This window comes from Alexandromys fortis, unplaced genomic scaffold, assembly GCF_014885135.2.
Source record: "Alexandromys fortis isolate MF-2015 unplaced genomic scaffold, M_Fortis_MF-2015_v1.1 scaffold_40, whole genome shotgun sequence".
Lineage (NCBI taxonomy): Eukaryota > Metazoa > Chordata > Mammalia > Rodentia > Cricetidae > Alexandromys > Alexandromys fortis.
Genome location: NW_026067966.1, coordinates 13,056,887 through 13,069,750, shown reverse-complemented (window position 1 = coordinate 13,069,750; position 12,864 = coordinate 13,056,887). Strand labels below are relative to the sequence as shown.

The 12,864-nt window shown below is 41.6% G+C and overlaps 1 protein-coding gene across 1 annotated transcript in view; it reads left to right on the top strand.

Annotated features, from left to right (window-relative positions):
• The first annotated feature begins 5,309 nt into the window (after positions 1–5,309).
• Positions 5,310–12,864, top strand: part of Icos (inducible T cell costimulator) — a 20,590-nt gene continuing 13,035 nt past the window's right edge. Inside the window, exon 1 of the mRNA XM_050154224.1 lies at positions 5,310–5,392. Within this exon, the coding sequence (XP_050010181.1) occupies positions 5,335–5,392 (58 nt within the window). The 5' untranslated portion in view covers positions 5,310–5,334. The remainder of the gene's footprint in view (positions 5,393–12,864) is intronic.

Here is a 12,864-nt window from a genome sequence, read left to right as displayed (position 1 = left end):
ACAACAGAAAAAAAAATCCAAAAGACTGGTCATTCACAGTGGAGAGTGCTGTGGTGCTGTAGTTCAGGAGGGTGAGTCGGGAGGGCAGCTTCAGTCCAGGAGTTCAAAGCCAGCCTAGAAAACATAGCCAGACCCCCTCCCTAACAAGAGAGAGAGAAGGAGGGGAAGAGGGGGTGGGAGAGGAAGGCAAACAGACAGAGAGAGAGAGAGAGAGAGACAGAGAGAGAGAGAGAGACAGAGAGAGAGGGAGTGAGAGAGGGGGACAGAGAAAGGGAAAGGGACAGAGAGAGAGGGGGGGATAGAGAGAGAGGTAGGGAGGAAGAGAGAGGGAGGGAGGAAGAGAGAGGGAGGGAAGGAGAGAGAGAGGAAGGGAAGGAGAGAGGGACAGAGAAAGGGGGAAAGTTCAAGAAAAGGGCTCCTGGAAGCAAGGGAAAGTGTCTGCTGGGGGATTTGGAGAAGCTCACATCATTCAGTGTGGTCTAAACATTTGGTGCAGGAAGAGGAAAGAACAGATGTGTCAAGAGATGAGGAACAAGAGAGAGAGTTGCACTTGTGCAGGATCCCGTGGGGCATTTGACCCTAACCTAATTGCCACAGGAAACCATGGACAGTGTGCAGGAGAGGAAGGGCACATAAATTACAGTTACACCTACAATGCTGGTTGAAGTCTTTGAAATGGGATGAGGAGGGGCTAGAAGGTGATGAGAGAGGTACTGGATGCTGGTAACAAAATGACCCGGGAAAGAGAGGAAGAGACACACTTGGGACATAGCTGAGAGGGACAGGAATCAAGGCTCCCTGTGAATCCATGGAAGAAAGCTGGTGGCTGGTTGATTGGCTGGAGGGTGGTGCTACTCCACAGAGTATGGAGGAGGAGACACCATTCTGATTAGTAAGGACACAGCTCTTTTCATACCTGCCCATCTTAAAATGGTAAAGGCAGCTTATGGAATTCACAGGTACTTTTGGGATGCTTAGTTTAACTCCTAGTCACTGTTCTCAGGGCCATGATGTGGGAACTCCTCTATTCACCCAAATTTGTTTTCTGAAAGCTTTAGGCAAAGCAAGAGAAAGAGAACTGAAGAAAAGCAAGTGTGTGGCTCTGGGAACGCTGCAGTTCAGTAGACTTTAATGTAACAAACTTTCCACTCCCCACCCTCTGCTTAGGCATCTGCACACACAAAGCAAAACCTTCTTAAGTCATGGAATAAAAAAAAAAAAATGAAAAAAAAAAAAACCCAAGCAAATAAAAAGTACTTCCTGGGTAGAAATGGAAATTTTTTCTTTTCTTTCTTTCTTTCCTTTCCTTTTTTTTTTTTTTTTTGCTCAGTTTGTTTTTCAGGCACAAAAAGAGTGATTCTGAATATTTAAAACCACAAACACTTGTATTCTTTACAGAGATTTTGGGAAGGGTCACGTAGTTGAGATGTTGGCGATAACATCATTTACATAGATACTAGCTTCGCTCCCCTTCTTGGTACCAAATGTCCTACATATCCGAGAAGCAAAGCTATGCTGCAGAAGCAAACAGATTCATTTCAAATACAAACATACTACATATTCCACTAAAGTGGAATTCAACCATAACTGGTCCAAACGTTCTCCCTTGAGGAAGAAATGCTACACTTAAATTTTATTAGAAAAGTCTTTTTTTGTATTCAGGAATTCGGAACTTCCTTTAGGACCCAAGTACCCTTCCTCCATGAACTTAAGAAACGAATGAAGAACCCAAGTTCATTGCTTGTGAATGGAAAAGGCGGAGGGCTCAAGCACAAGTTATTTGGGGCAAAGAGAGAGATTTACTTGTAAAGTTATCAAATCACCTAAGACAGAGAGGTGGAGGCCGCTGCCAACGGGACCATCATCCAGCACAAAGCCCATAGCACGTGGGTTATATAGGGACTTTTGTGGGGAGGCACCAGGGTAATTATAAACTTCGGATGCTGTGCTCTTGTAATGTGGGGCTGCTGTTCTCTGTAGTCAGTGGAAAGTCTGGATTCTGTAAATCTGAAGTACTGATTAGAAAGGTTATGACTCATGCCTTTTAGATCCACTTCCCAGAAATAGTCAATTCTTCAGTGAGTTGCTAACCATGCAAACGTTATCTTCCCCACCCCCAAAACACGGAGGACATATTGGCTGGCCTCAGTCAGATGTGTGATTTTCTGCAGAGTTAGTGGCAAATGAATAATATCATCCAACCATGTCACTTCCACATGGAGTGATTCTAAAATCTCAACCTAGAATAAGAGACGCTAAAGGGCTAATTAGGACTTTCCTCTATAAAAACACGATTAGTAATTTCTGACCAGATGAGCATGGGCCAGCATCAGTGTGAATGATGGTAATGTAAAGTGTGGAACCCGGAGTTCCACTGTGTTGGGCTTGACCTGGTTCCTCTATTTGTCAACTATGTGTCCCTGGGTTAATTGCCACAAGGACCTGCGATCAGCCACGCTCATAGCAGCTTTGTTTGTCATAGACAGAACCTGGAAACACCTAAATGCCCCTCAACCAAAGGATGGATAAGTAAAATGTGGTACATTTACAATGGAGTACTACACAGCAGAAAAAAATAATGACATCTTGAAATTTGCCGGCAAATGGATGGATCTAGAAAACATCATATTGAGTGAGGTAACCCAGACCCAGAAAGACAAATATCATATGTACTCACTCATAAGTGGCTTTCAGACATAAAGCAAAGAAAAGAAGACTACAAATCACAATCCCAGAGAACCTAGACAACAATGAGGACCCTAAGAGAGACATAGTTGGATCTAATCTACATGGATAGTAGAAAAAAAATATGATCTCCTGAGTAAATTGGGAGCGTGGGGATCATGGTAGAGGGTCAAAGTGGAGGGGAGAAGCAGGAAGGAGAGCAAAGAAAAATGTGGAGCTCAATAAAATCAATTAAAAAAAAAGATGGGCATAGTGGGCTTTTACCGTTGAAGTGGGTGGGCAGCTCATGAGCAGTGTACCAAAAATTTCTTGGGCCAAGGGCACATGTGCAGAACATGTGGTCTCTCCAGTGGTTTTATTAATTGGTGGCCCAGAGAATAGTCTTGTGCCAGTCACCTCAGACTTTGTCCAGTCTTTGTTATCACCTAGGCAATGAGGTTGAATGACTTTGTCCTCTCTTGGAAACTCTTTCCACTCTTGGGAGTTTCTCAAACTTTTCCTTAATTTCTAATCTTCTTCAGTTTTTACTTTCTTGAAATTCTCTGTAATAATGTTTGCCCCCCTACTTCGCATACTCCCATAAGTATCCCCATATCTAATCTTTATTGGCACAAGACCAAGAACTTAGAGCCACTGTACTGGTGTGTCTAACTATAAGTATCTGGCACTGTAGGTCCTTGAGAAAACACAACTGGGCTGTGAAAGGTCACACATCTCTCAAAAAAAACCTGCATTAGTCGAACACACAGCTTGGTGGGACGTTGGTTGGAAAAGCACATCACCTTACCAACAACTCCTCTTGATGGTTTTAGGGGTACAGTGAAAAGGAAGGAAAAATTGGGGTCTTGGGAGTCCTGGAAGTCCATAATCTGAGGCTGGTTCATGCGCCATGAGCTTATTTCTCACTCTTACAAAGTGCATGAGTCTTGGAAAGGGTACCAAGGGACAGCCCTGGAGGCTTGAGAAAGCTGCAGGATCATCCCCCTCCCACTCTGACTTCTAATGTTAGGTTCTCTTCCAGTATCTATACCTGCTGTGGTTCCTTACCTCCATATCTGGATCTGCTTCAGACAGACACTTTTGTTTCTCTCAGGTAAGTCTTCTTCTCTCCTAGAGGTCACTTCTGAGGGTCAAGGGTCAATTACTTCTAAGAGGCTCAGCCTAGATCCAGCATTCTGGAACTCAGATCAGGCGTTTGAGTGACAGGATCACAGGCCTTGGGATGAGGGAGTGAGCTGATCACAGGCCTTGGGATGAGTGTTGGGATCACAGGCCTTGGGATGAGTGAAGGGATCACAGGCCTTGGGAGGAGTGAGTGAGTTGATCACAGGCCTTGGGATGAGTGTTGGGATCACAGGCCTTGGGATGAGTGTCGGGATCACAGGCCTTGGGATGAGGGACTGGATCACAGGCTTTAATATGAGTGGCCCCTTCTGCTTAGTTAAGACGGGCACCTTGGGAACTAGACTCTTCAAATGCCAGCACAGACACTTACTACAGGACTTGGACCAGGTCAGGTACTTTACTTCTCTGCCTCAATTTCCCCTATTTGTGAGATGGAAGAAATAATGGCCCCCAATACCTAGGGTGATTAATAGGAACTAGTAACTTACTACATCTTTAATAACATGATTACCTATAAAAATCCATGTAAAAGAATGTAAATATAATATTAGCCGTATTCATAGTATGGTATATTTATATATAGTAAGCATATATGTAATAAAAAGCAACAAAATTTAGGTGTCCATAAATAAATTATTTGTCTTATTGCTGTTGCTCGGATCTCCTTTATCTTTTTGTGGGGACAGGGGCATTTGTAAGGATTTTTAGCATTCTGTTTTCATCTGCACCTGTTCCTGCAGATAGATTCCTGAGTTTCTACAGATGTCTGTAACATAGAGAGCAGGGATTAAATTGATGTAAACCGGGTCCTATCATTTATAAAACTATAATCTACAATGAATATCATGTAAATATTATTTCTTGGCTTCCTGAAGCATTCCTCTTTCAGATGTTTGAAAACTTCAATTTCTTCAATGGCTTCATTTATTTTTCTGTTCTACTCCAAAGGATTTTCTTATTTCTGAAACAAATATCCCAGACAGGAATGTGTGAAAATATGTTTATTTATCCAGTGGGTTGGATCCTGCAGTCCCCAGTAGCTATTAATCCAGGGAGATTTCTGAGTGAATGAGCTTCTGGAAACTATAGACTTTGTCTCAACCAGAATGAGGGCAGCATTTCCTCCTCTCTTCCTGGTCAACAAGAATCTGTGAGTTAAATATCCACCCCATAAACGATAGTGATTCCTACCCAGCCCCGCTATCAATGGCCGCGACGCCCTCACCACACACACACACACACACACACACACACACACACACACACACACACAAATAGCAATAGCGTTGAGAATAAAATTCGCTCACTCACTCATCCATCCATTCATGGGGCGCTGGGCTCTTGTCACGCAGGAGGCGCTGTGTGTGAAGTTGTCTTTGTAGAATCTTCAGCTGGGTGGCAAATGTGACATTGTGTCAGCCTCCACAAACCCACTTCCTTTCCAGAAAACAGAAAACAACCAAGAACGTGAATTCACTGCCACACTTGAGCACCGACGGGAAGACTGCGGCTGCTCCTGCAGACATGAAGACCTACTTCTGGTGTGCGCTGGCTCTCAGTTTCCTGATCGGAGCTTTAACAGGTGAGTGGCTTCTGATTAATTGTAACTTCTTATTAAGTTATAATTCTAGTGAACATTAAGAAAAACTCTAAAGTAGAAACATTTGGTGCAAATCGGTTAGTTTTTGAAGGTGCAGACAATTTCAGAAGCCCTCCAGCCCATTGCTCAAGCCTCCACATGGCGCTATCAATGTGGATGCCACTGAGTTTACATTGCTTCTTTTGATACTTTGTTTTAACACGAAATAGCATGTTTCAACAGACCATTAAATTTTTAAATTACTTGCTCAAAGTTACCTGTCAGTGGGTGAAGTGGAAGACTCACTTTGCTGTTTTCAGAGAGAGATAAAAGGCAAGATAACCTGCGCCAGCAGAATGAAAATTAAATAGCCTCAGCCCTTGGGCTGGGAATCCTTCTATGGAAGAGAATAAAGTGGATGGACTACAGAAGAAGAAGTTTGGCTTTAATCTTACCTGGATGGTTCTATGTCTTAAATGCATTACTGGCCGTAGGGTGTTGTCTTTCTTGCCTTTTTTTCTTGTTTATTTTGTTTTTGTTTGTTTGTTTGCTTTTTGAGACAATGCCAAACCAATCCTGGATGCTCTTGTAAGGTTTTTAGACACTAAATATGAGGGTTATCCTGAAATTAATCAAAAAGGGGCGGGGGAGAGAGTGGACGACTAAAAGCATTCACTAGCCCCTATAGACCTTAAATGGAATGGTGTCCTTATTCTTTTTGGGGGGAGTTGCATTCCTCAGCCTGCATGTGAGCAGATTAAATGGGGGCCATGTGCAATGTAAATTATTACACATTTTTGTTGCTTTTTATTACATACACGTACATATTATTTTCCTTTTTCTTCTTTAACTATGGGTCCTGTTCTTGAACTTGTGAACATCATGTAGGGGAAAATGCTTTTAATAGGAGAAGTAAAAGCAGAATATCCAGTGTATTAAGTCCATCCAGAAATGCGTTTTCAGTGATACAAAGAAATAGACATTACTTTTCTCTCCAAAAAAAAGTCAAAGCTAAAACTGGGTTAATTTAACTTTGGTTTTGTGCTATCTCCCTTAAGAAGAATGAGGGATGAGCAAAGAGGGCTACCCCTCATTGGTTTGCCTGGAATAAATACCGAGAACAGCTCTGGGCCACTTGCCTTTTCCGTTCCACACACCTCCCTTCAAACCTCCTGAAATTCTGAGCAGCATAAATGACACAAGAACATCCATGGTGTGGAATCCATTTGTTTACTCACCCACTCATCTGATCATCAGCATCCCTGGACACTTGACAGGCAGAAGGTGCTGTGCTAGCTGCTGTCTGAACAGTAGTGAGGAAAGCCAGGTATGCCCACCCTACCGAGACTAGCTGACCACAGGTGAAAGAGACATCAATCAAATAATCCTTTAAACTTATGACAAGTACAGAAAAAATAAACCTCGTTTCCAAGAGAGTGTAACAAAGAGTTGGGGCAGACAGGGAGGCTGTGTATGTAGCTGAAGCCACACATTTTTTTTTTAGCAATGACACTTGAGTTGGAATTGGAAATACAAATGGGAATCAGTAGGGATCAGTGCCAAGGTAGGAAAGAAAACTCCACGGAAAATCAATGCAAAGTATTCATGGTGTTCAAAAGAAGGTTAGAGGGCTGGACCAGGGAAGATGCAACTGAGCACAGGAGGAAGAAGTTGGGGACGACGCCAGATGAGGCTGGAAAGGAGGTTAGGGGTCAGACTACAAGGACCTTGCTAAAGATTTTTCTTCCAAGAAAATTTACAAAAGTTATTGCATGGTTTGTTCGTACTGCCTCAAAGCTTTCTGTATACCAAACTTCTTTGGGCAATTACAATGATGGTGTTACAATCAAGAGACTTGTGAGAACAGGGGTGCTATTACTGTAGGAGGGTAGATCCAGCCCCAGGATTGCCACAAGGTGACAAACTAAGCTGATCAATAAATTCTTCTGGAATAGTCATCTGAGATCCTAAAGGAATCAAACCCATGTTAATTATTCTTATCACATAGAAAACTGTATTATATAGAATGCCATTTTCCAGAAACAGGTAAAGACAAACAAACAAACAAACAAAAAACAGAGGCCTGAGCACCTTAAAGGAAATGATAAACACATAAACGATAATCATATTCAAAGTTACTCCCAGGGTACATATACCCAGGAGTTCCTATTTTCACAGCTAGAAACACAGAGTCAAACTCAAGTAAACAAAGCCCTCATGGGTCCTCTGTAATCCTTGTAATGCTTCTAGCTCTTGGCTTCCCATGTCACGGTTATGTGGGCACACTCACCCTTAAGCAGTGTTGAAAAAGACCCACAAACTGGGAAAGGGTCTTTCAAATCAGTGGCAGAACCATCATTAGAACCCCAGTGTGCCCAGCCCCATTGAAGCAGGAGAGAAATACCACCAATCTCCAGGAGGCAAGGTTCTGACCAACTCTGTTATTTAGTCAATGAAGTAAAAAGCTTGAGTTGTGAACGTTCCCAGTCTCCATTGGATCTCAATCTAAAATCTAACAAAGTCTTATTCCTTTCATGATGCTGGGATAGTAGGAGGCTCTTCCTTATGGAAGAATCTGCAGGAAGAAACTATACATGGAGAGCTTCCTCCCAGGCAATGGAGGTGTTGTGGGCGGCCTGCTGAATTCCAGCTTTAGAGAGAGACTGCTTTGAAGCACTCTGGAGAATGCAGCCAGTGAAAATAATTGCTAGTAGGTGATGCCTAATAAATACATGTCTTATATGTGTCTCAGGACGCCAGGAGGGTGACTCTCAGGCTCACTTTATCTGTGACAGTGACTGAAGTTTTAGAATTCTACCATCCTGGGAGAAACAGTCCTTTGGTGTTTTTAGCATCAGGTCCTCCCCACAGAACTTAGAGAGGTCTGGGGAGATGAACTGGCTTCCAAGCCCCTTCCTTTCAGCCCTTGTTTCTCGAATTCATGTTACATTAAAAACTGTGCACTGGCAACCTCTTCTTTGGGTAGATGAAGCTATTTTCAGCATGATAAGCCTTGACATTATTCCTCCAAGAATGTATGCATTTACCTCTTACTTTTTTGTGTTATTAAATCTTCTCTTTTTTATTTTATGTTTTGTGAGAGTAGTAATATTTCCTTTTAATATTCTTTGCTTCTGGTGAATTTGGAAGGTTGATGATTCTCTTATAAAAAGAATTATTTATTTTTGTTCTATGGGATTGGGTGTTTTACTTCACTTAGGTCTATGTACCACATTTATGCCTGATGCCCATGGAGGCCATAAGAGGGTGTCAGACTCTTCAGACTAGAGTTAGAGATGGTTGTGAGGCAGGATGAGAGTTCTGAGAATTGAACCCTGAGCCTCTGGAAGAGCAACAAGTGTTTTTAATCACTGAGTTGTTGAAATAGGAGCGGCAGGGCTGCGTCCCCGGCACCCGGCCGCCCGCATGGCTAGCTTATGCCCGAAATAATTACACAGAAACTGTATTCTTTCAAACACTGCCTGGCCCGGCTAGTTCTAGCTTCTTATTGGCTAGCTCTTACATATTGTTCTAACCCATTTCTAATATTCTTTGTAGCCCATGAGCTGGCTTACCAGGGAGGATCTTAACCTGCGTCTGTCTGGAGCGGGAGAATCATGGCGACTCCTCCACTAACCTTCTTTCTCCCAGAATTCTCTTCTGTATACTCCGCCTACCTAATTTTCTATCCAATAAAATGGGCCAAGGCAGTTTCTTTATTAATAAGAAGCCACTCCCACATCACTGAGTCATCTCTCCAACCCCTGATGATGTTTCTTAATATATCAGGTCATTATGTTCAGAGGATTACAACTGAATAATCTGTTGAACTGATGTGTTGTTGGGAATTGAACCCAGGATCTTATACCTGCTGAGCAAGACTTCTTCATCTGAGCTGCATTTCCTGTGCCATTTAGGAATAAATGTAGCTATGCCCTGGTCTGATCCCCTCACTTGCACATTGGCCTGAGAACCTTGAACCCTCCTTCTCTCAGTCTCCCATTGGCTCCATCACCGGCCCATGCATGGATTTTGCTAAACCAGTGTCAAGTAGATCATTGCCATGCTCTGTCTTGACAGCGGACCTTTCCGGTCCCCCACATTCTTTCTTTACACCTCTATCCCAGAACTGGCCTTCAGTGACAGCACCATGTGTGAGCTGCTGCTGTCTTGTGACCTCTGTTTTGCCAGTGCTCCAAGGCCTTCCATTAGTCCTGGGCTGCAGTCTCTTTTCTCTGGAGATTTTTACCCACTTTCTGTGACCTTCTGGGTTGTGCTAAGGTGTTAGTCTGAGCCTTGTTCTTCTTTACCTTAAAAAAGAGAAAAATCCTTTAAAATTAGTACAAAATTATTTTTTTTTGATGACAGTTTCCTCTCTGTGTCCTTCACCCTATCTTTTTTTCCTAGAAATCTCTGTTCCTCTCATGTAAATGTTTTTTCTCACCAAAGTGAACAAAATGAAAAATGTTTTCATTTTTATGCTTATTAACTACAGCTTCTTTAGATTTAACAGACCCTTAGACGTTCTAAGTTACCAGTACCTTCCTAGTGACCCACAGGCACACAGGGTAAAAACCAACTTTCGTCCTAGTTTTGCTCACAACACCTTCTATAATGTTCATTTTTTTTATCTTGATGCAAAACATTCACATCTATATATATGGTTAAACTGAACAAACACCACTGTTTATGCAGAGTTGTGTTTTCCTAGTCTAAGGTCATTCAGTTTGAGACATAAAGTGAATTACCAGGCTTTCCAATTTTTAAAAATATATTTAAGAATCATTGTCATATTTTCTACATTAATGGTGACTCTGTTCTGCTATTCTTCTAGCAAATTAAGTCTGTCAAGTGGTAGATTTTAGCCATTTTGAGAAATTGTATAAAAATTCAAAATTATGTTTTGAAAAGTGGTATGTAAGCATATACAGACTAAGAAATATAGATTGAAGCTGTTAGACAAACCATATTTGTTTTACTAGTTTGGTCTCTAAAATTACCTAAAACAGGCAATGACATGCAAATTTAAAGAAAGTATCAGAAGTTGGGGCTGTGGACCTCTGAGAGTGTTGCGTGGTACTGCGGTGCTCACGACTTGTTTTGTGCAAGGAAAAGTAGAGAGGAGTTGACTGTGACTAAGCGAAGTGATAGACTCGTGTGTGTGTGTGTGTGTGTGTGTGTGTGTGTGTGCTTGACTACAGAGGAGTCAACTCTTTCTGAGTCATATTGTCATGGGTAGAGCGTTCTCACAAGCAATTAAAGATTCTTTACAGGTGACTGCATTTGCATTTGAGAAATCAAACTTAAACAGCTAAAGTTTATGTTGTCCTTGGAGAATCCATTCATGTAACAGTAGCAACATAAACACTCCACTACACCCAAATCATTTTGTACCATCTGAGACTAAAGAAAAAATCCCATAGAAATGCTGGCTTGCACTTGTTTAATTACAGTGAGAGTTTCTTGTATATATGAATCCATTTCTTCAGGTAGGTAAGTTACTAAGTAACTGTGAGAAATTTAGACTGATATAAAAAAACAGATTTTTTTTCATGTTCATATACACAGGGAAGCTTAATATAAAATGGTTGATAAATAAATATCTAGATAAATAAGAGTATTAAACACATGTAATTGCATATTTGAGAAATTATCTTAATGTTTTTGATACATAATAACCCTTCAGGCACAGAATACATACATGACACCATTGTGAGTATTGAGAATTTGTAATACCAATACATATCCTTAAGGGAAAAAACGCTAACGAGGATTTCCACTTCCAACTTAATGTTTATTTTTCCATAGCAAACTGCTTCAGATGCTATAGCTCTGTTGCTATAGAGTGAGGCTGTAGCCCTAGAGTATCAGACTGGGGAGTGGGGCATTCAAGTGAGTGAGCTCTGAAGTCACATTGTCTAGATTCAATTTATGGCTCCAATACTCACTGCTGATTTTGTTGCCTTGATCCAAAGGGTATTGAATATGGTCATTCAAGCCTCATTTTCCTCAGCTGCAAAACATAGATCAAGAAAGCTGATCTGACTTACAAGTTAGCTTTGAGAAAGAGATGGTTTATTTTATGTAATGCATTTAACAATGTAATCTGGGCAGAGTTAATACAATGGAAGCCCCTGAAAACTACTGGGGTTCAAAACTGGGTGGGCATCAATCAGTTGAGTCTTTGCCTTTGCCTTTGCACCAGGATATAAAGAGATCCCAAATTTCCAGCTAACAGGACCTCTTTCTCCTCTTGTCTTACTCTTCTTGGCCCATGCTCAAGACATTTGCCAATATCATGCTGAATCTTCATGGTCTTATTTTCATTTGTTTGGAAAGTATCATTGGGTTTCTTTTGTGTTCCAGGTCCCAGGAACAATTTAACTCCTATCCTTTTAGGCTTCAGTGATTAAATGAAGAAACAAGACAAGAATAATTAAGATCTAATAACGTATGTGCTAGAAATATTAATAAAGTGGTGTTGAGAACATAGAGTTAGAGTCTTTCGGCATCTCAGAAGGTCCCGAAGAGAGGACTTAGAACGATTTTTATTTTTATTTATTTATTGATTTTTTGGTTTTTCGAGACAGGGTTTCTCTGTGGCTTTGGAGCCTGTCCTGGCACTAGCTCTGTAGACCAGGCTGGTCTCGAACTCACAGAGATCCGCCTGCCTCTGCCTCCCGAGCGCTGGGATTAAAGGCGTGAGCCACCATTGCCCGGCTAGAACAATTTTTAAAGAATGACAGAGTATTTCTAGTTGGGTAAAGGGCTGATTAGATGTTCCAGTTTATGGAAACAGAACAAACAATGTGAAAAGAATGGTCCACAGCTTCAGTGATGCTGGAACAGATGGTCTATGGGATTATGGAAGCTTTTATGTCATACCAAGGAGGCTGGGCTTTTCCCTTATAAACAACAGGGAATTAATGAAGACTTTAAAGTTGGGGAATGAAACACAATTTTAGAAACAGATGGAGGAAAGACAGGAGGACAGACTGTCGTAGGTGGTGAGGGCAGCTAAGGAGATGCTTTCACAGACAGAAAAAAAAAAACATGAATAAGGTCTGGATTGGCAATGGTAACGGAGAAGAAAGACTAAGTTCAATAGACATCTATGAGCTAGCGTCAACTGAACTTGGTGACTGTGGATGAAGAGAGTTGGGGGTAGAAAAAGACTGAGTGTCCTGGGCTGATCAATGATTCACTAAAGAGAGAGTAAATGGGTTCAGCTTTGATATGCTACCCTTGATGAACTGACTGTATCCAGAGACAGATGCTGAAAGGCTTGGGAAACTGGTGTGGAGGGCTGAGCTGGAGATAAATATCAGTATAATATCAGTGTAAATTAATTCACATACAAATGTCCTGTGTGTGAGCTTAAAGCACTGTGCATGGCAACAGAGAAGTGGGAAGCTCTCTCTCTCTCTCTCTCTCTCTCTCTCTCTCTCTTTCTCTCTCTCTCTGCCTCTCTCTCT